Here is a 21554-nt window from a genome sequence, read left to right as displayed (position 1 = left end):
CGCCACCTGCTCCCATGGCTTCATGTATCCCTGACCGGGGAGGCTACATGGGGTAGGACACTTTGCCCAATGTTGAGCCACAGGTTTAAGGGCTGCAAATGCCACCTCCTATGGAGAATGCTTAAAATACCAAAAACGTGAATCAGTTAATATCTTACAACGTTCAATCAAGATAAGTTAACTCGGTTAGAGACTCAACATCATGGTCGAAGGGCAGACAGGATGTACCCGAGAGGTACGTACACTTGCCTCGAAGCTATCTAGCCTAGGTTTGAATCCTGACCCAGCTATAAACTGTCATCCTGGTTTTCCATGGGTAGGTTGATTCATCAATGTGTGTTCTGTCCCTCGGTTGGACATTAAACAAGCGTCCAGTCTCCCAGCATTCGTTGGTGGATATGAAAGTCCCCATGGTGTCATTCACGAAGAGTTTTTGAGCCATTGCCAGCACCATGAACAAATTACAAATTCCTGCCCGACCCAGCAGAGAGAATTGCATCAGCGGCACAGCTCCACCCTCAGCCAAGGATGCAATGCCACAGTCTTGTGCTGCACATGAATGAAGAACGAAGAAGTTTTTTAAAATTTATTTATATGGCTATTATTTTAAAATTTATTTATATGGCTATAAGTACTATATGGAAATAAATTGGCCGTTTAAACAATATTGTGAAGAGTGAACGGTAAAACACCGATCCACTTTCCCTTTGCATGTAAGAAGTTTCCAGTCTGCAGCCATTGCTGGATTTGTTTCTGGGTATAAATGGTCTGGGACCCTCCAGAATATAACTGGGGTATAAATGGTCAACCAAACTGCAACAAGATGGTTTTCATAGAATACATACCCCACACAGTCTTGAGAATGACGTGGTGTGAGCTAACTCTTTTGTTTTTTTTTAAGTATTTTTTTCTTGTTTATTTACTGGAGTTCGAGTTCTATCACTCACGGAGTAAACAGAGGCAAGTGCAGAAAATAAATCGGCAAGCCTAAAGAGAGTATGAGAAGGACATGGCTAAGAATATTAAAACTTATAGCAAGGCTTTCTTTAAGTATATCAGGGGAAAAGAAGAGGTGAGGACCAGTGTGGGCCCATTGACCATTGAGGAATATCACCAGGAGAGTGGTCAGTGATGAAGGTGAGATGGCAGGCTTATTAAGCAGATATTTTTCTTCAACTTTTACACAAGAACAGTCAGGAGAATTGCCAATAGCTGAGAGTATCTATCGAGGAGGTGAAGAAGGGCTTTTACATAAGATCCAGGTTGGAGTGGAGGAAGTAAAGGAACAGCTTGGTAATGTAAGAGTAGATAAGGCTCCAGGTCCAGATAATATGCAACCGACAGTATTGATGGAGCAGGCTGAGCAGTTAAGCGAGATGTTCAGGGATATTTTCAATAGTTCACTGGAGTCAAGACAGGTACTGGAGGATTGGAGAGTAGCAAATGTAACACCATTATTTAAGAAAGGATCCAGAGAGGAATTGGGAAACTACAGACCTGTTAGTTTGACTTCAGTTGTGTGGAAGGTGTTGGAGACATTAATTAAGGACCAGATGAGGATCTTTCGAAATAAGTACAAATTAATTAAAGGTAGTCAGCATGGGTTTACCAAAAGTAGTTCATGTTTGTTTAACAAATCTTTTATAGTTCCATGAAGCAGTGTCTGATTGGGTGGATGAGGGAAAGGCAGTGGACAGACCAAATCTCGACTTTAAGAAGGCATTTGATGAGGAACCACATCGGAGGTTATTAGCCAAATGAGGGATTGTGGAGTGACTGGTCAGGTAGCTAATTGGATTGCAAACTGGCTTAGTAATAGTAAGCAAAGAGTGGCTGTGAGTCGGAGGATGTCTTGCTGGGAGGATGTAAGTAGTGGGGTACCTCAGGGATCAGTACTCAGACCATTACTATTCATTATTTACATCAACGATTTGGATAATGGGGTAAAGAGTAAGCTTTCCAAATTTGCAGATGACACAAAGCTTGGAGGTAAGGTGGATAGCAGAGGGGGCGGTGATCAGATTCGGGAAAGTATTGATACTTGTATAGATTGGGCAAAAGATTGGCTGATGTAATTTAACCTGAGCAAGTGTAAGGTGTTGGGGATGGGAAAGAGCAATGAAAATAGAGATTACAGGATGTAAGGGGTAATTTTGGAGTGTGTCACACAAGAGAAGGATCTGGGGGTGGTGAGAGATACGGGAGGGAAGCAGGCAGCCCAGTGTCAGGTCACGAGAGGTAAAGCAAATAGGGTTTTAGGCTGTATAAGGAGGGGGATCAATTATAAATCAAAAGAGGTGGTATTGACATTGTGCAGGAATTTTGTGAGGGCCACATCTAGAATATTGTGTGCAGTTATGGTCACCACAATTCAGGAAGGACATAGATGCCACAGAGAGGGTTCGGCACAGGGTTACTAGATTGATTCCAGGCCTTGCTAGACTCAACTATGAGGAGCAGTTGAAGGCGACAGGGATTTATACACTAGAAAGGAGGCGGTTACGAGGAGATATGATAGAGATGTTTAATATAATTAAAGGTATAGATAAAATAAGTGCAGATGAATTATTCAACAGAGTAGACAGTGACAGGGGTCAACGCCTGAGAGTAAAGAACAAGAGAGTTGAGACGGTAGTAAGGCATGGGACTTTTACTCAGAGAGTAGCTAATGCATCGAATGGTCTCCCTGGAAAGGTAGCGGCAGTAGAAACTGTAGATAAGTTTAAATTTGAATTAGATCGGTACCTGGAAGTTATGGAGAAAGAGGGGTATGGTGATGTTAAGACGTTTAGGTAGTTTGATCATTGATGGGTGATTGTGTAAGTAGTGCTGTTGGTGGGGGTCTTGTCAAGGGGGGTTGTGTGGTTGGTGTGTTTTTAACCAAGCCCATTCCCCCTCCCCTGGGTGGAAGAAAAAAAAGAAAAAAAACCCACAAAAACTCCAAAAACTTAAAATAAATGGATTTTAAAAAAAGCATTTTCTTCTTTGGATCTTGTGTAGATAAATTAGTATGGTGTTCACGCAGGCATGATGGGCTTAATAGCCTCGACCTATGTCTGTCTTCTTTGTATTTCCTTGTATTTCTTTGTTCCAATATGGTGCCAGACCACGTGACCGGTGACATCTTTATCAAACCATATTTCCCATCGGTAGTTGATCAATCAGTTAAATTTTGCATTGATCGGTTAAGTGGCTTCTCCCATGAAGATTTTCAAAGATTTTCCCTGAGATACAATATGGCTGCCAGACCACGTGACACATGATGGTCATTTTTATGAGAATGCTGTTCAAATTTCAAGTCAATTGGATGAAAATTGAGAATTTAAAAAAATTGGCCAATGTTGATGTCTTGGCCTAAGTTGACCTCAACAATAATTATTGTTACCACAAATTATAATTTGTGGTTTAATTCAGTGAGGTGACATGAACATCCTGTTCAAATTTCAAATCAATCGGATGAAAATTGAGGATTTTAGAAAATTGGCCTGTGTTGACCTTTGGCCTATGTTGACCTCAAAAGAGTGATCACTGTAATCACATGATCCTGTAACATGTGGCAAAGTTTCAATTTCCTCTGCCGAATGTTTTTTAGTGTACGCTCTTTACAAAATTCAGACACGTAGGATGTACGACATGTACGTACGCCACCGATCGCGTAACCCTGCTTTTCGCTTCGCAAGCGCAGGGTAATTAATAGACTCCTTGAATTTGTCACTCATTCTAAAAAAAACAGTAACCCCTTCACAACAGCACATCATAGGCTAAGGTATAGGATTGGAGACACAATCGTGCACTTTGTGAATGAGATAGGTTTTGTTTGTAATTTCACAAGCAGAAAAGCCTGTCAAAATGATGGGTAACTTCTGCATTTTCACACTATTTAGCCTTGAAAATGCAGGGTAAAACCAATATTGTGTACAACCACCGAATTCATTATGCAAATTGCTCATCCTTTTACTTGGACAGTGTAAAGGCAACAGATCATTGCCTGCATCGCATCTGAAAAAAAACTTGAGCGAAGTGAATGGCACACCATTGGGAATCCCCACACTTCCCACATTTAGCAAAGTTGAAAGATTGCAAAAAGTTTGACCAGAAATAACCCAATATCAAATTTTGAGTTACATTTTTTACCCTGTTTTAATTCCTGTGACCACAAGGCCAAATCCCCCTGGAGCATGAACCGGGGGTCAAATCAAAAAAAAATCGTTACATATTTCATGTGTCCCACAATGTTGATTGAATCCACAAAATTTCATTTAAAAATGTGTTTAAAAGTGTGCTTGTAATTGCATTTTTCAGTGTTTGACCTTTTGACGATGAACAGGGAGCAGGGCCAAACAGGACACTGGGAAATCCCAGGAAGAGCATGAGTGAAAATTGGGTATTTGGCTTAATTAAAACACCCCTTTTGAAGATAAATGGCCTAATTTAATTATATTCTTAATCAGGCGATCCTTGGCCACCTCACTCAACATGGCGTCTTGAGGCGTTTCTTGGGTAACCTCGCTGAGGTCTCAAGCCACCATGTTTTTTAGCCTGCTCAACCATGCCTTGACTTGGAACAGGCTGCAAGGATTTCTTAATGACAAAGCCAATTTTTTCCACTTTAATCACTCATTTCATCGAATGCCTGTTCATCATACCTACAAATCACTGGGTGCATTGCAATGCTTACAAATGCCAGGAGACGCCGGCATTCATGGCTCCATTTCATTTCTGCCCATGTGATAACCTCAAGAATCTCTTAAACGAAGCAGAATTACAAAATGTAAGCTCCAAGTTTGATCTCAGCAGAAGTTCCGACGCTAAAAAAACAAGTGTTCATTTGTCCAATTCGGACATAGATTGGGCGTTTACGGGTGCAAAGTTTATCGAGGGCAATTGCTAATCGCTTGCCAAGCCAGGCATTCTGTTGGAGTGCTCAAGCCACTTACTGAGTGCCCCACAGTCGATAGCGGAAGAGTTCGGGTCCCAATCGGGATGTACAGTCGACAGTTACTCCAAGGTAGAGGCACACTACATGGCCAAAAGTATGTCAACACCCTTCTAATAAGTGATTTCGGCTATTTCAGCCACAACCATTGCTGGCAGGTGGATAAAATTAAGCACACAGCCATTCAATCTCTATAGACAAATATTGGCAGGAGAATGGCACATACTGAAGAGCTCAGTGACTTTCAACGTGGCACCGTCATAGGATGTCACCTTTCCAACAAGTCAGTTCATCAAATTTCTGGCATGCTAGAGCTGCTCCGGTCAACTGTAACTGATGTTATTGTGAAGTGGAAACGTCTCGGAGCAACAGCAGCTCAGCTCCGAAGAGGTAGACTACACAAGCTCACAGAACAGGAGCGTAGAGTGCTGAAGTGCGGAGCGCGGAAAAAAATGTCATCTGTCCTCGGTGTCAACACTCACTACCAAGTTCCAAACTGACTCTGGAAGCAACATCAGCACAACCACTGTTCGTCGAGAGCTTCATGAAATGGGTTTCCATGGCTGAGCAGCCGAACGCAAGCCTAATATCACCATGCGCAATGCCATGCGTCGGCTGGAGTGGTGTAAAGCTCACCACCATTGGACTCTGGAGCAGTGGAAACGCGTTCTCTGGAATGATGAATCACGCTTTACCATCGAGCAATCCGACGGACTAATCTGGGTTTGGCGGATGGGAGAACACTACCTGTCCGAATGCATAGTGCCAATGGAAAAGTTTGTTGGAGGAGGAATAATGGTCTGGGGTTATTTTTCATGGTTCAGGCTGGGCCCCTTAGTTCCAGTGAAGGGAAATCTTAATGCCACAGCATACAACCACATTCTAGACGATTCTGTGCTTCCAATTTTGTGGCAGCAGTTTGGAGAAGGCCCTTTCCTCTTTCAGCATGACAATGCCCCCATGCATAAAGTGAGGTCCATTCAGAAATTGTTTGTCGAGATCGGTGTGGAAGAACTTGACTTGCCTGTACAGAGCCCTGATCTCAACCTCATCGAACACCGACTGCGAGTCAGACCTAATCGCTCAACATCAGTGCCCGACCTCACGAATGCTCTTGTGACTGAATGGAAGCAAATCCTCGCAGCAATGTTCCAACATCTCGTGGAAAGCCTTCCCAGAAGAGTGGAGGCTGTTATAGTAGCAAAGCGGAGACCAACTCCATGTTAATGCCCACGATTTTGGAATGAGATGTTGGACGAACAGGTGTCCATATACTTTTGGCCATGTGGTGTTTGTATACAGTGCACACAGGCGTGGTACATATGGGTAGATTTGGATCCTTAGGGACTCTCTGCGGGTGTGTGGACATGCCATGCCTGTTACGGACATCATGGTGGCAAAGTTTCATCCCGTATCTTGTGAAGGTTTTATCAGGTTTTTCCTTTGGCCTCCTGAATGTTTCAAAAGCAATTAGTTATCTGGTGTGCCTTATAAAGTTGTGTTTCTCTTTGTGAGTTCCAAAGCAAAATATATTTGATAAACACCCGATTTCTGAGCCGTTTGCCGTATTAACATGTTTTCTAAATTACCGATCCAATTTTTTTTTTCCACCCATCAGATGCATCTGTTTATACAGATTTATGTTTGTGAACATCTCCTTGAAACGTTTTGATAAATGCAACGTTGTTTTTTGGTGAAAGCTACTCAAGGTTTTGGGTTGCATACACTATGTAATGTAGTAGGTAATCACACTGACTCCAATCTGCTGATTCCTGAAGAATTGCCGATATCGGCCAGGCACTAATACAGTGTGCGTGTGTGTGTGTGTGTGTGTGTGTGTGTGTGTGTGTGTGTGTGTGTGTGTGTGTGTGTGTGTGTGTGTGTGTGTGTGTGTGTGTGTGTGTGTGTGTGTGTGTGGTTCATAAAGCATAACATATTCTCTCTGGTACACTCATACTCTCTCTCTCTCTCTCTGTCTCTCTCTCTCTCTCTCTCTCTCTCTCTCTCTCTCTCTCTCTCTCTCTCTCTCTCTCTCTCTCTCTCTCTCTCTCTCTCTCTCTCTCTCTCTCTCTCTCTCTCTCTCTCTCTCTCTCTCTCTCTCTCGCTCTCTCTCGCTCTCTCTCTCGCTCTCTCTCTCTCCCTTTCTTGCTCTACCCCCTCCTAATACAGTGCAGCACTCTTCTACCACACCTCTCTCACTCTCCCCTCCCCACCCCCTCTCTCTCTCTCTCTCTCTCTGGATGTACCCGGACGGTGGTCATGTCCGGGCGGTGTTTGTCTCCGGCTGGTCTTTATAGTATGACCGGTAGAAAATGGATTTCACACATTATTTTGTTTCCATCCACATTGTTATTCTATGCATAAGCATTTTGATGAGATGGTATGAATTGTAATTAACACTCCACTGCACATCTGCCTTCCCTTCCTCTCACCGCCTTCCCTTCCTCTCACCTCTCACTGCCTTCCCTTCCTCTCACCTCTCACTGCCTTCCCTTCCCCCACTCCTCCTCTCCTCTCTCTTTCCCACTCGACCTCCTCACTCTCCCCTCTCTCTCTCACCCCCACCTCAGTAATTTATTCAATGAAGCGATGGGTGGTATTTGCTGGTATAATATAATACATCGTGGTTATATAAATCCAATTACACTGGCAGAGGACTGAAGTCTAAGGCCAGAAGTCTGAGGCCTATGCCTACTGTGGCCTTCACAAAATGGCGGACGTATGATTTTTTTTTTCAGGTTACAATTGTGGGTGGAGTTTGGCCCGCTTGTAAACCAATGGGAGGATGGCATGGCGTGGATACATCCAAACATGCATTAGTCCAAAAACGAACTGCCTTTTATATATACAAGTCAGAAAAAAACATCATATAAAAATGAAAAAATATGTAGGGATAGAATCCCCCAAGAAACAACTAAACAAGATAGGAAGGAATGACAAAGGAAGAAATGAAAAGGAAGGAATCACAAGTTTTGGAATAATGACATAAGAAAACACCACAATCCTTTTCGGGATTGCCATCGCGACATCTTTTGACATTTTTGTTGTCGGTGTCAATTTTAACAATTGGATGAAGAGGTCTATGTTCGAGGTAGTTGTGAGATTCGTTGTGTGGGTTGGTGTAATTAGCCCATCCCCTGCGCATTTGGAGACAGAGTTTTGCAATCACTTGTGTGTGCGTGTGTGTGTGTGTGTGTGTGTGTGTGTGTGTGTGTGTGTGTGTGTGTGTGTGCGTGCGTGCGTGCGTGCGTGCGTGCGTGCGTGTCTGTCTGTCCGCTTTTGTCATCAAATTTTAACTGAAGATTTATGATGAGAATATGGATAAGACAAATTAACAATTTGGTGAAAAGATCAAAGGTTAGAATCACATAATATCGTCAATTTTCATCCAATTGACCTGAAATTTTTAGAATTTGCACATTGGGTCACTGAATTGGTTCACCAATCAAAAGTTAGAAGCTGATTGTTTTGCAGTCAAAAGGTCAAAGGTCACCAAATCATTCATTTACATGTGATTGACTTGTAATTTGAGCAGGGTTTGCATCTTGGGTCACTGAAACCTATCGCTTTTGAGGTGAAAAGGTCAAGGTCGCCTAAAATCGTCAATTTTTTGTATTTATATATTTTCAGCTGTTTCCGTCAAGTTTAGCATGCGGAAGAAAAAGAAGTCCAAATACGAAGTGGGGGCGGATGGACTTTGCATTTTCAGATTGTGTTTTTATAGTTTTATCGATAGTTGTGTATTTTATGAGTCCCAGTTGGACTTGGTTCGAAACGGGGGGCTGATGGATTTCATCTCAATTTTCATGCCTGTGCATGCGTGTGTCCGCAATGATATCTCAGACATGTATGGACCGATTGTATTCGTACCTCGCACCAAGACAACGAATAATAGTACACATAAGCATGTTTTTTGAGATCAGATCCAAGATGGCCGACTGGTGGCCATTTGAGTGGTAAAGACCCCCAATGTGGAACATGTCCTCAACCATTTCTCGGACATGTGTTTTCCGATGTTGTTCAAACTTGGCACACAGGTAAAGAATGATGGAAAGATAAAGTTCAGCATTCATTATACAAACTAGCGGAGTACACGCCCGACGGGCGATCTTGTTCCAAGCTTGCAATGCGTTCTTCTAATGCATACCTTTATTTGGGCGGTGTATAAGCAACTGACAGCTCTGTATACACAAAAAACAAATAACCTGGGTTACGTGCATGAAGTAAAAACATACTTACTGTTTCTAATTCAACACACCTCACTGCACTGGAAAACGTGGAGCCAGGAATCCTGAACTGTAAATGGTGGGGACTTGTAATACCCTTCCCCACCTTGAGGTGGTGCTCCACGATACACATTTACATGGAGAATTTGCGTTCCCCCCCCTCACTCCCCAAGACCACTGGCAAAGATAAAAAAACACCCCTTTACACTAATTGGGGTCAGGCTGATCCTCTGTAGCAAGTCTGGATGTAATTGGGCCAGAACTGTAGGAGGAGTAATATGACAAACAAACACACAAACACCGGTCCATAAATTATCGCAAGGATTAATAATCTCACATGGGATTCTTTGAGAGTAGATTAGATTCAGTACTTTATTTATTATTTCATGGATACACGTTTACAAAATGGCATGTGAAGTGTAATTTTTTTTATCCTGATAAAAAATAATGTTGTTATTGTTTCATACACAGCCTGTGACTGCTGGTTGCATCATTTTCTGGAAGCAAGGCTGTGCTGCTGATGCAGTGCCCCTGTTTCCAATAAGCTGGTACTCATTTTGCCAACCTCGGAAGGATGACAAACTGAGTCAACCCACCTGGCGTTATTTAACTGAACAACAAAGGCTCAAACTCAAGACCCTAAGATCTTAAGCCAGCCACCTTAACCATTATGTCAACCCCAGGCTTATGGTGGAAGGTGGATGTCTTGTTTTATTTATATCAAAGGGTCATCATATTTCTATAACACTGGTTATGGTGGTGGTGGTGGAGGAAGAGGAGGAGGAGGAGGAGGAGGAGGAAGAGGAGGAGGAGGAAGAGGAGGAGGAGTAGGAGGCACATACTCTTGACAGAACACTTGGGTGATCATGATAAGTTGTTAACATTGCTATGGCTAAAATCCAAACCTTCACAGGTTTACATTCCAAACAATGGTGTGGAAATTTCTGCTGAACAACCATGGAAATACTATTTACTAGCAAATGCAACTCGTCGCTTTGCGGAGGGGGAAAAAAGGGGGGAGGGGGGGGGGGGGAGAAAGAGAGAGAGAGGGAGAGACACAGAGAGAGAGAGATAGAGAGAGGAGGCAGGTGTAGGGAGAGAGGGGTGAAGGAAGGCAAAGAGGATGAAGAAGGGGAGAGCAAGAAAGAGGGGGGAGGTGGGGAGAGCGACACCTCAACAAACATTGCTATACACTGTGGGAGGGAGGGGTACGAGGAGGGGGTGGGTGAGAGGAAGAGAGAGACAAACACACACAGCAAGAGAGTGACAGAGGTGTGGGAGGAAAGTGCTGCGTTTTATTAGGAGGTGGGAGTGAGGAGGGGACAGAGAGAGAGAGAGAGAGAGAGAGAGAGAGAGAGAGAGAGAGAGAGAGAGAGAGAGAGAGAGAGAGAGAGAGAGAGAGAGAGAGAGAGGTGGGGGGGGGGAGGAGGAAAAAAAGCAGACAGGTGAGGGGTGGAGGTGGCGTAAGCAAAGAGAATGATATGTGATGCTTTATGACCAAACACGAAAAAACAAAACTAAAAAAACCCATGTCAGAACAGCTGTACACACAACAACACAATAGAGTTTGTAAAGTAATCCACTGGAACATCTGCAAACTTTGATATCCGAGTTCCAGAAAATTTGTGTGAACATGAACCAAAAGTAATCACTGAAAACATTGAAGTACCACTCATGGTCGACCAAATGATCCCATCGAGTGTGAACATCGAAAACAAAGTGTTGCAACCAGATATCATACTTAGGTACAAAAATAAGAAGGCATTGCTAATTGAGATGATAATAGCAGTGATTTTGGACTAACGATGCAGAAATGAAAAAAAATAACCAAATAACAAAACCTCAAGAATGAAGTGAAAAGTTCCTGGAAACTGAAGAATGGCAAAGTTGTACCAGTGATAGTTGGTGCTATGAAAATGATGACGAAGAACATCACAGATATATTAAAAACCATCCCTGGGAATATCACCACAAACGAACTACAGTTGGAAGCTGCCTGGGGTTCAGTAACGATCCTGAAGAGATCCCTCGACACAAAACTGAGAACAGAAAACTTCACATCTTGGTCCATGAATTGTGACCCCTTACCGAAATGAAGGTGGATAGTTTGAGCCTGCCCGTGGAGGACTCCAATCCACATTCTGAAACCCACATATGTACACACACACACACACACACACACACACACACACACACACACACACACACACACACACACACACACACACACACACTGAGACCTGGGAGGGCTCCATTCCACTTTCTGGAACCCATATATGGAGATAACAACCAACAAACAAGAACCAAGAACCAACACACACACACACACACACACACACACACACACACACACACACACACACACACACACACACACACACGAAGTTCCATTATGGTAATACAGTGTATATATGTACACACACGCACAAATGTACACATGCATAAATATGGACACAAGCAAACATGACATAATAGTGACCGAAGCATTTCGTGCTGCACTCTTCAGGGTAAAAATCGCAGCAAGTGAAGGAGGAACATAAAAACGACAAACACAAAGATTTTCCTTTCAACAGAGTTCTTTGAAAGAGGAATTCAAGTGGGAAATTAACAAAATTATATTTAAAAAAATATATCAAGGCACAGAACACAAAACGTGGAAACATTCTCAATGCCTTCACAGCGAGATCATGGCAAGCACCTGATCAGGTGGACCTTATTGTTTTTATATATTATGTATTGTTGTCGAAGTGAGGGGTGGATTATATTAAACGGAGATTGCACAAAAACATAAAAAAACGATGTCCTGTAAAAAAATATCATTGCACATTTTCAGCGGATGATACACCACCCGAGGTACCCACCGCACGGTAACTGCATGGCCCGAAAACAGGCGGAAACTTACGTCAAATCATGTTACATTGAAAGCACATGTACTTTAATCGAAACGAACAACCAAGCAGCTTGTAGAGTGCTGGCCAAGTGGCTTAAGCACTCAAACAAGCACTCCAACAAAACGGTTGATAAATAGCTCGCTTGGCACACGATTAGCAATCACCGAACCACCATATTAAAGATACACCTCCCAGAGATGCCCGAAATGTCAAATATGTCCGAATTGGACTCAAGAACACTTTTCTAGTCGTCAAACCTGGTTGTAAGTTTGATTCTGGAGCTTAACCTTCGTAATTCTCCTTAGTTTAAGAAATACTCGTGGTGATCACATGTGCGGAAATTAAATACAGCCACGAACGCTGCCGTCTCCGGGTGTTTATAGGCATCGCAATGCGCCCAGCAATTCCTAGCTATGATGAACAGGCATTCAATAATGAGTGAGGAAAGTGAAAACAACAACTTAATCATGAAGAAATCGTTGCGGCCTGTTGCAAGTCAAGGAGAGGTTGAGCAGGCCAAAAAAAACATGGCGGCTTCAGACCCCAGCGAGGTCACCCAGGAAACACCTGAAGAACTCAGAGAGGGAGATGGCCGAGGATCGCCTGGTGAAGGATATAATTAAATAATGCCGTTAATTATCTTCAAAAGGGGTGTTTTAATTAACCCAACCTCACAATTTTAACTCTTACACTTCCTTGGAGTTTTATTAGTGTGCATGCAAAGTTTCAGGCTGCTAGGTTTCGTGGTTTTGGATTTATGGAGGAGACGCACTGACACACACACACACACACACACACACACACACACACACACACACACACACACACACACACACACACACACACACACACACACACACAATTATTTATACAGATATTCGTGAGGGTAATTCCACAAGACTTTAACCACTCTCCCATATAGTTTCTCCTATAGGATGCTGGTATTAGTTTAAATAATTATTGCTTCCCTGGCAAATTTCACAAGTTGCCGAAGTACTGTGGTCCAGGAACAGTCGAAGCTTGGTCCTGTTGGACCTCACGCCTTTTAAGGGAAGAGATGGAAGATGAATAAAAGTGATTAAATCACCTTATTTGTTCAATTAACTGTTGATTAACGTTTGGTTCCTACAGAAAATGATAAGCGCTGCAGGTATGTCTCTCCAAATATGTGAATCACAACAATGTCACAACAATTAATATCACAACAATGTCAGGTGCAGTCACTGGAGGACCTGAAAAGGTATGATGCTCTTAGGCAGGAGTGGAATCAAAGGGATGAGGATTTCTTCCAGCGATCCACCTGCAGCATTCCAAGGCGTTTCCAGGAAGTTACCTTTACCAAGTGTGGCCACACCACATAGTGAGCAAAGATAGAAAGTGAAACTGTTTGTGTAACTTCATGGAGTTACATGTTTCGAAAGATGTTTTTTAAAAACACTAGTTTCTCAATTGCCAGGAATACAACTTACAATTTGCATGAAATGCCTGTGGTTCTCATTGAATAGGATCACGGATGGTCTTGAATCCAATGGCCTTTTCGACATGAGCATTGACCTTCACATCTTTTGTCGAGAACAAGTTTCACAAAGTATTTTACGCAATGCGGTTGTCAGAGTGAATTGTCAGAAAAGAAAAAAAAAAAATTCAAACATTGTTGTTGGAAACACTGTGGGAGTAACTGGTCATATTATTATTGAAAACCATAAGACAAGTGTGCACAAGGTGTTTTGGGTCGTTCACCTTTCCACAGGTAAATTTTCATTTAATGTACCTGCTATTCAGTTCATCATTGAGCGGATTAGTTGTCGGTACTTTGACAACATTTTCGTTTTCCCACTTTTGTGAGCCGTACTCACGTGTCCGCATGCCTCCAATGCACAGTGCACGTTGTCCCAGTCGGGTCAGGAGCATAAGCCGCCCATCCGAAGAGTGGTGCCGTTGCCCAGAAGAGAGCATTGCACCACGCAAGCACAATAGGTGCAGCAAAACTGAAGACACCTGCTGGCAAACACCCAGAAACACCCAGATTGATATGATCAGATGGATGTGTGGGGATGTTTAGATGGATGTTTGGGGATAATGGGACACACTCTGTACATTGGCATCCCGCAGGCTGTGGGGGAAGGAGATTTCTCCTGAATTGCCTCGATGACTGTGAAGGGAAAAGAGATGTCAAAAGATGGCATTGCCGGCACCCTGAGTGCTCCAGAAGTTATTTCTCCCAACGTCGACGGCTGTGTTTGTCTCGCGTTCAAAAAGTAAAGTCCCCTATTGTCTGGTGTCTCCGTTTGTATGTGTATCTGTGATTCGTGTGTAACAAGTGTTCCATGAGCCTTAGACCAAGTAGAACAAAAAGGTCAGATCAGGTTCGATCTGTGACCTGCTACAGGTACCATGTAAACCTGTACTAACCTGTTCCATGGTCGGGTTGTCGGCGACTAAACCGTCTCCCCCACCAGGTTTTCTGGTGAGGAGGGTGTTTGGATATGGACACCCAGCAGGATTAAAAACAAAACCTGTCAAAGGGCGGAGGAGCTCCTTGTGAGCCAACGGCCATCCATATCTAGTGCCCAACTGTGTCTGCGGACGTCCTCCTGCAGTTGGGTTACTTCTTATTAGGAGGTTGGTGGCAGGATTTGCACTCCGGCCACCGTAAAACCCTTCATTCCGCAAAACGCAAAAACGCAAAAAAATCTGAAAACCCACTCCGTGGGAGTACCTCCTGTGCAGCTTGCCTTCGCAGGGCAGCTCACCGGATGACGGGATTGGGGCAAAGCCTTCAGGACCCCCAATCTTTGATAGGAGGGAAACCATGGGGTAACATCCCTGGATCAGATTGCGGGAGAGTGTGTCGGAGTGGTGCTGAGGTGTCGTCCACCAGACGGCGGTCTCCTTGGGTTAACCTGAGGTGGTCCCTTCGGGTGGGTGCCTGGAATGTCCTATCCCTAAGAGAGGATGATCACCTGTCTCTGTTATCATCTGAGCTCAAGCGTTTGGACATCGGGATTGCAGCTCTCTCTGAGGTTCGGAGACCGGATTGCGGCGAGATAATGGTGGGTGGTTACACCTACTATTGGTCTGGTCGCTCTGATGGTTACCATACCCAAGGAGTTGCTGTAGCTGTGTCCAATAAGCTGACCCCAATGATAATTGAGGTAACACCGGTCAACGAGCGTATTATGAGATTAAGGATTCGTCACTCCTTAGGTGTCATTTCCCTGGTCTCTGTTTATGCTCCGAATGAGGCGAGTGATCTCACAGTGAAGGATGCATTCTACGCCACACTCGAGTCTGTGGTTGATCAGTGCCCCAGACGAGATACACTTCTAGTCTTGGGGGATTTCAATACATCGACTGGAACTGATAGGGATGGTTATGAGGTGTGTGTTGGTCCCCATGGGTCAGGAACTATGAACCAGAATAGCACTAAGTTCCTTGACTTTGCAAGAAGTCATGGACTTGGGGTGGCTGGTTCATGGTTTCAGCGCCCACAAGCTCATCGCTGGACTTGGTATTCCAACGCTGGCGGTGTGGCAAAGGAGATTGACCATGTCCTCATTGACGGTCGTTGGAGGATGATCCAGAACTGCAGGGTCTACCGGAGTGCTCAGTTCCTCAAGACTGACCACAGGCTTGTTGTAGCAACTCTAAAGCTGCACCTTAAATCCTGGAGAATGGTACCATCCCAGCCGAGGCTGGATGTTGCCAAGCTGAGGGATGAGAGAGTAGCTGAGGAGTTTGCGAACAGGCTGAGTGGACACTTGGGGGGTCTGGGTGCTTTGGGGGGTCCTGAAGAGTTGTGGGGCGCCTTCAAGACCACCGTCCTTGATGTTGCCCGTGGATGCCTTGGAGCTCACCGCAGGGCAAAGAAGAATTTTGTCTCTCAAGGGACACTGGATACCATTGACCAGAGTCGCAGGGCCAGGCTGAATGGCAGAGCTGAGCTGTTCAGGGAGCTGAGGCGTAAAACTGTACGTGCACTGAGGGTGGACAAGGAGGCCTATGTGCGAGGAATCTGTGAGGGGGTAGAGCATCACCTGTGGACAGGTGATTCTCGTCCCGCTTACAGGGGAATTCGTGCATTACGTTCATCCAAGCCCATCCCTCAGAGCACTGCAGTTCGAGCAGAGAGTGGTAGGCTCTTGACAGAGGAGTCCGAAGTGAAGGCCCGCTGGGCCGGTTACTTTGAGCGGTTGTACCAGGCTGATCCCCCAGCTGTCGAGTTGGACGTCAAGGGTGTTACAATCCCTGTTGCTGACCCTCGAATCAACTGTGGTCCACCTACGCTTGTGGAAACACGGGCTGCGGTGAACCAGTTGAAACGGGGCAAAGCTCCAGGGATCTGTGGCATCCATGCCGAACTTCTCAAGGCTGGTGGAAATGCTGCACTCGTGTCGTTGCATGCAGTTTTGTGCTCTGCCTGGAACACAGGCATCATCCCAACTGACTGGAAGAGGGGCCTTGTTGTCCCTCTCTGGAAAGGGAAGGGTGATCGCCAAGACTGCAACAACTACCGAGGGGTGACGCTGCTCTCAGTGCCGGGCAAGGTCTTTGCTCGGATAATTCTCGATAGGGTTCGCCACCATCTGCTTGAGCACCAGCGTCCAGAGCAGTCAGGCTTTACACCAAAGAGGTCAACGATTGACCGTATCCTTGCACTTCGTGTCCTCACCGAACGCAGACGACAGTTTCGGCAGGGGCTGCTTGCAGCCTATGTTGATCTCTGTAAAGCGTTCGATTCAGTGAATCGGGATGTCCTCTGGAGGATTCTTGGTCTTCGTGGGGTGCCACCAAAACTGATCGATCTGATGTCTGAACTCTACTCTGGTACTGAGAGTGCTGTGAAGTGTGGTGGTATCATCTCTGACTTATTTCCAGTTGTTACTGGAGTTCGTCAGGGATGTGTACTTGCCCCCACACTTTTCAGCACTTGTATGGACTGGATTCTAGGGAGGATGTCGGAGAGATCAAGTTGCGGTGCATCGTTTGGCAATGTCAAGATCTCGGACCTTGATTTTGCAGATGATGCAGTCATCTTTGCGGAGACTTTAGACATCCTCTCGGGGGCCCTCGAGGTGCTGAATGAGGAGTCGGAGCCGTTGGGATTATGGGTTTCTTGGGTCAAAACGAAGATCCAGGCTTTCGGTGACATCTTGGATGCTGCTGTCCTGTCTGTGTCTGTTTGTGGTGAGGATGTTGAGGTCGTGGAGAGATTCACTTACCTTGGCAGTGATATTCATGTCTCTGCTGGCTGCGAGTCAGAGGTCAATAGACGTCTGGGTCGGGCCTGGGGAGTCATGGATTCACTGGATCATGGGGTGTGGCGCTGCCGGTACCTGTGCGGGAGGACGAAAGTCCGAGTCTTCAGGTCCTTGGTACTTCCAGTCTTGCTCTATGGGTGCGAGACTTGGACTCTGACCAAGGATCTGAGACGGAGACTTAATTCCTTTGGTACCAGGTCTCTTCGGAGAATCCTTGGCTATCGCTGGTCGGATTTTGTGTCCAACGAGCGGTTGCTGAGAGAGACTCGGATGAGATTTGTCACCTGCATAGTCCGTGAGCATCAGTTGCAGCTGTATGGACATGTGGCTCGTTTTCCTGATGCTGATCCTGCTCACCAGATTCTCTCAGCGAGGGAGTCTCATGAGTGGAGGAGGCCAGTGGACCGACCACTTGCCTCATGGTTGCAGCAGGTTGACCATCATCTCAAGGAGATGGGGATGGGCCTGGCATCTGCCTGGGGGATGGCCAGACGGAGGCCCCTGGAGTACCGGCGGAAAGTGGACGCAGCGACGCGCTGTTCTGGCACATGCTCCCATACCTGACCCTGACCCCTATTGTCTGGTGTCTCCGTTTGTGTGTGTATCTGTGATTCGTGTGTAACAAGTGTTCCATGAGCCTTAGACCATGTAGAACATAAAGGTGGTTGTAAGTAACCCTGCATGTGCTTGGATGTGTGTGTGTGTGTGTGTACCTTCCCCCAATTTGCCCTCACCTCATCAAACCCCTTTAATTACCCCACCTTTCTCCCAGGGGCCCTTTTACTAATACAATCCTCTCGTTTGTCCTTTACACCAAAGAAAATGAACAGGAAAAGGAAAGTTAATGATGCCAGCAAATATAAACTCTGTTGTGGCATTTTACCCCCAACTTTGGATGACAAAGCACACAATTGGTGGAAATAATTACCTTTTCTGTTTGTCTTTACCTTGTTGTTGTAATTGAACATATGAACGCACACATCGATGTAGTTTTGTGTGCAGTCCAAAAGAGGGTGCTCCGTACCAAGAATCACATGGTTTCAGCAATGGGTGAACAAAACAATGGGTGGCTGACACAATGGGTGACTGACACAATGGGTGACCGACACAATGGGTGGCCGACATAATGGGTGACGGACACAATGGGTGGCCGACACAATGGGTGGCCGACACAGTGGGTGGCCGACACAATGGGTGGCCGACACAATGGGTGACCGACACAATGGGTGACCGACACAATGGGTGGCCGACACAATGGGTGGCCGACACAATGGGTGACCGACACAATGGGTGGCGTGCAAATTGCACTCATTATCAAGTTTTCGTAATCACCTCTGGAAATACTCGTCATCACGTGATAATTGCAAATAAACTTCAGTAACAAGGAAATTCACAACATAATATTGTGCAATAATTAACATCACTATTTAAACAATGGTGGTGCATTTGAATATCACTGCAGAGAAGCTTTCATTAGGCAACAGAAACATTCAAATTATTCCTTTGCTATTGGGATAGGATCATGACATGGAGTGGATGGCAAGCAAATCCCCAGGTATGAGTATGTGGAGTGAGAAGAACACTCTTTTTGAAAATTATTTAAATGGTAATTGGATGTGTTTAATCTCCCTGCACTCTCATCTTTCTCCCATACTGATTGCTCATCTTCAATCTATTCTGTTTCGTTCCTACATTGTTTGCAAACCTGGGTCCCATCATCCATCGTGTTCATACAATGCTGTCATTCATCAGCCTTCCCTGCATCACAATGCTGATGCCAGTCTCCGTCATGCTGACCTTGGGATCCCGAGAACAAGCCGGTTTGGCAGTGAACGTGGCATCACGGTGGTTAAAATCCCCATCCAGTGCTGCTCCATGTGATCCCCCACCCCACACCCCTTCTCTTTCTCCCCAATACAGCCCCGCCCAACGCCTCACACCGCCCTGCTCCACGTTTCCCCAGACCCTCTCCATGACCACACACTCTGACAACTCTGCCTCCTCTCTCTCTCTAATTGATTTGCCTTCCAACATCCTCGGCCTCAGCTTCAATTTGACAGATTTCTCAATTAAGGCTGCTGATGCTAAACCGGACAACATCTGCACAATCTAATCATTCCTCCCATCGGATATCCCTGATTCCTCTGTCTCTCCCCGACTAGTCTCCTCCATTTCGACACACTTGAAACTCATATCTGTGGCACAGTTGCAGTTAACATCAAAAATACCTCTTCTTACTATCCGTGTACTGTGCTCATCCTTCCAAACCTTTGGTTGCACTATTCCCTCCTCAACCACCTCTTGCTCGTCTGTATACTGCACGTTCAGCATTTTTAAAAGGTTAAGAGCACGGACAATCCCAAAAGATTGGAATCCATGGGGAGGAGGAAAATTCCTCCTTCGGAAATGCCCCACTGGGTATGGAGGGAAAAGTGATGCCATTGTTGAAACATTACTGGTACCTAGAGTACTCAAGGGGAAGTGACGGCACTTCCTCTAAGCTCAGTGGCTGTGTTTGCGTCATCTAACAGACCTGTGTTGTGTCACATATGTTCGTGTGTGTGTTTGTGTGTGTGGCAGCTCCACCACAAGCCTTAGATCATGTTTAAAATAAAAAAATAATAATAAAAAAAAAGAAGGCAAATCCTCTGCATTGGACCTGGTAATGACCAACATTTCTTTGGAACATCTCTTCCTCCACTGCTCCGATTGGTTCATCCGATCATGTTCTTGTGAGAGTCATCATGTCTGGCTATGTCAGAGAGCTACCTCAATGCCACATAGTCTAGCTCGAACGGTTCACTCAGGCCAACTGGTAGGGACTGCATGCTGCCATCTCAAATCACAATTGGTCCTCTATCTCCGCCGTCCCCGATATTGATGCTGCCTGGCAATTCTTCCACAAAATCCAGCTCTCATGCAGAGACGTCTCCCATATTGTCTGCAGATGTCATACCCCATCCTCTCGCCCCTGGCACATTGAATCCTACGTCGAGGCAGTGTCTATATCAAATAGTTTATCTTGTAGTGAGGTAGTTGCGTGGTGGCTACTAAGTATCCTCCCAATGAGGAGGGGGAGATCAGATGTCTGCAATAATCAGATGCTAAGATCATGTTGCATCCTTTATCCAAAAACATACTACGATTTGTCCTGAAATCTATGAAGATTTTCATCGCACATCATGCAGAATTTTTTTTTCCAAGGGTCGATGATAATAGGCTTTTATTGGAGAAGGCAATCTTTGTAATTGAAGCTTTGAACTTCTCTAATGGCCTATTATGCAGAGGATCTCCATGTAAGTTTTTTTTTTTTTAAATCCATTCTACTTTTCAACTACAGTTACTCCCACATGAAGCTCAGTAGTCAGAAGAGCAATCAGCGTGAAAAATGCATTCAGAGCAACCACCTGCCCACTCAGCAAAGCTTTTCAAATGTCACGCGAGCAGGTGTGTGAGCAGCCAAGACGACGACATGGAGCTGCTGCCGAGCGTTTTGTCCGCATGATCAACTCTCATGGAGTTACATCGACAGCAAAGCAGATGAGACCCCCTCCCCAAGGAACGACTCGTCATGGTTCAGTTTCAAGATTGTCGCCTCGTCTGTGCAGTGCTGAATATGGATCAGTGATTGTGCAGCTTCAAAGGCAATTCATTCCACTGCACAAGGGAAAGGAGAATTCCCAAGATTCCTTGATACTCTCCTCCCGAAGCATCACCGCTAGGTCAATCTGGTTACCGTTTAATTACTGTTCTACCATGATACCTGTTCTGCTGGACAGATTTATCTATGTTGCTTTGCTATTCTCACTTTTGTCAAGTGCAGCTGTTAGTATGCAAAAATGTTTAGCGAGTGTCACACAATTCCTAAAGGAGGAAAGCAAAGCGGTGAAGGCATCAGCAGGTTGAGGAGCGAGTCTTGCAGGTGAAGGCCTCGATCGACACCCTGTTGATTTCCCAAGCGGTAGCATATACCCAAGCGATGGTATCCTCGTAGATGCAACTTCTTGCCTGTGAAGCACCAACCGGATACTTTATAGTCGGGTTGGGAATCGAAGCCAACTGAGACAGCTCAACAACTGTTACCTATTGGTCATTCCATCGCACTATCATGTTGCTATCGGTGTATACACACAATACAAGATGAAAATTGCTGGGTATTAGAAGAGAAACATTTGTAAAAGATTTGTGAAATGTGGATAAGCAAAGGTGTTTCACAAGCTCTGTGGCAAGGACCCAATCA

At 45.1% G+C, this 21554-nt stretch overlaps 1 protein-coding gene across 1 annotated transcript in view; it reads right to left on the bottom strand.

The window, feature by feature from the left end:
* LOC147027237 (visual pigment-like receptor peropsin) overlaps positions 1 to 21554 on the bottom strand; it is a 32736-nt gene that overhangs the window by 4577 nt on the left and 6605 nt on the right. The window contains exons 5-6 of the mRNA XM_085883605.1: positions 21287 to 21322; positions 13910 to 14051 (exon numbers count right to left, since the gene is read on the bottom strand). Of these exons, the coding sequence (XP_085739731.1) occupies positions 13910 to 14051; positions 21287 to 21322 (178 nt within the window). The remainder of the gene's footprint in view (positions 1 to 13909; positions 14052 to 21286; positions 21323 to 21554) is intronic.

Source organism: Eptatretus burgeri, chromosome 5 (genome assembly GCF_056783735.1).
Source record: "Eptatretus burgeri isolate ZD-2024b chromosome 5, Ebu_testis_v1, whole genome shotgun sequence".
NCBI classification, from domain to species: Eukaryota; Metazoa; Chordata; class Myxini; order Myxiniformes; family Myxinidae; genus Eptatretus; species Eptatretus burgeri.
This window is presented reverse-complemented; position numbering and strand designations above follow the sequence as displayed.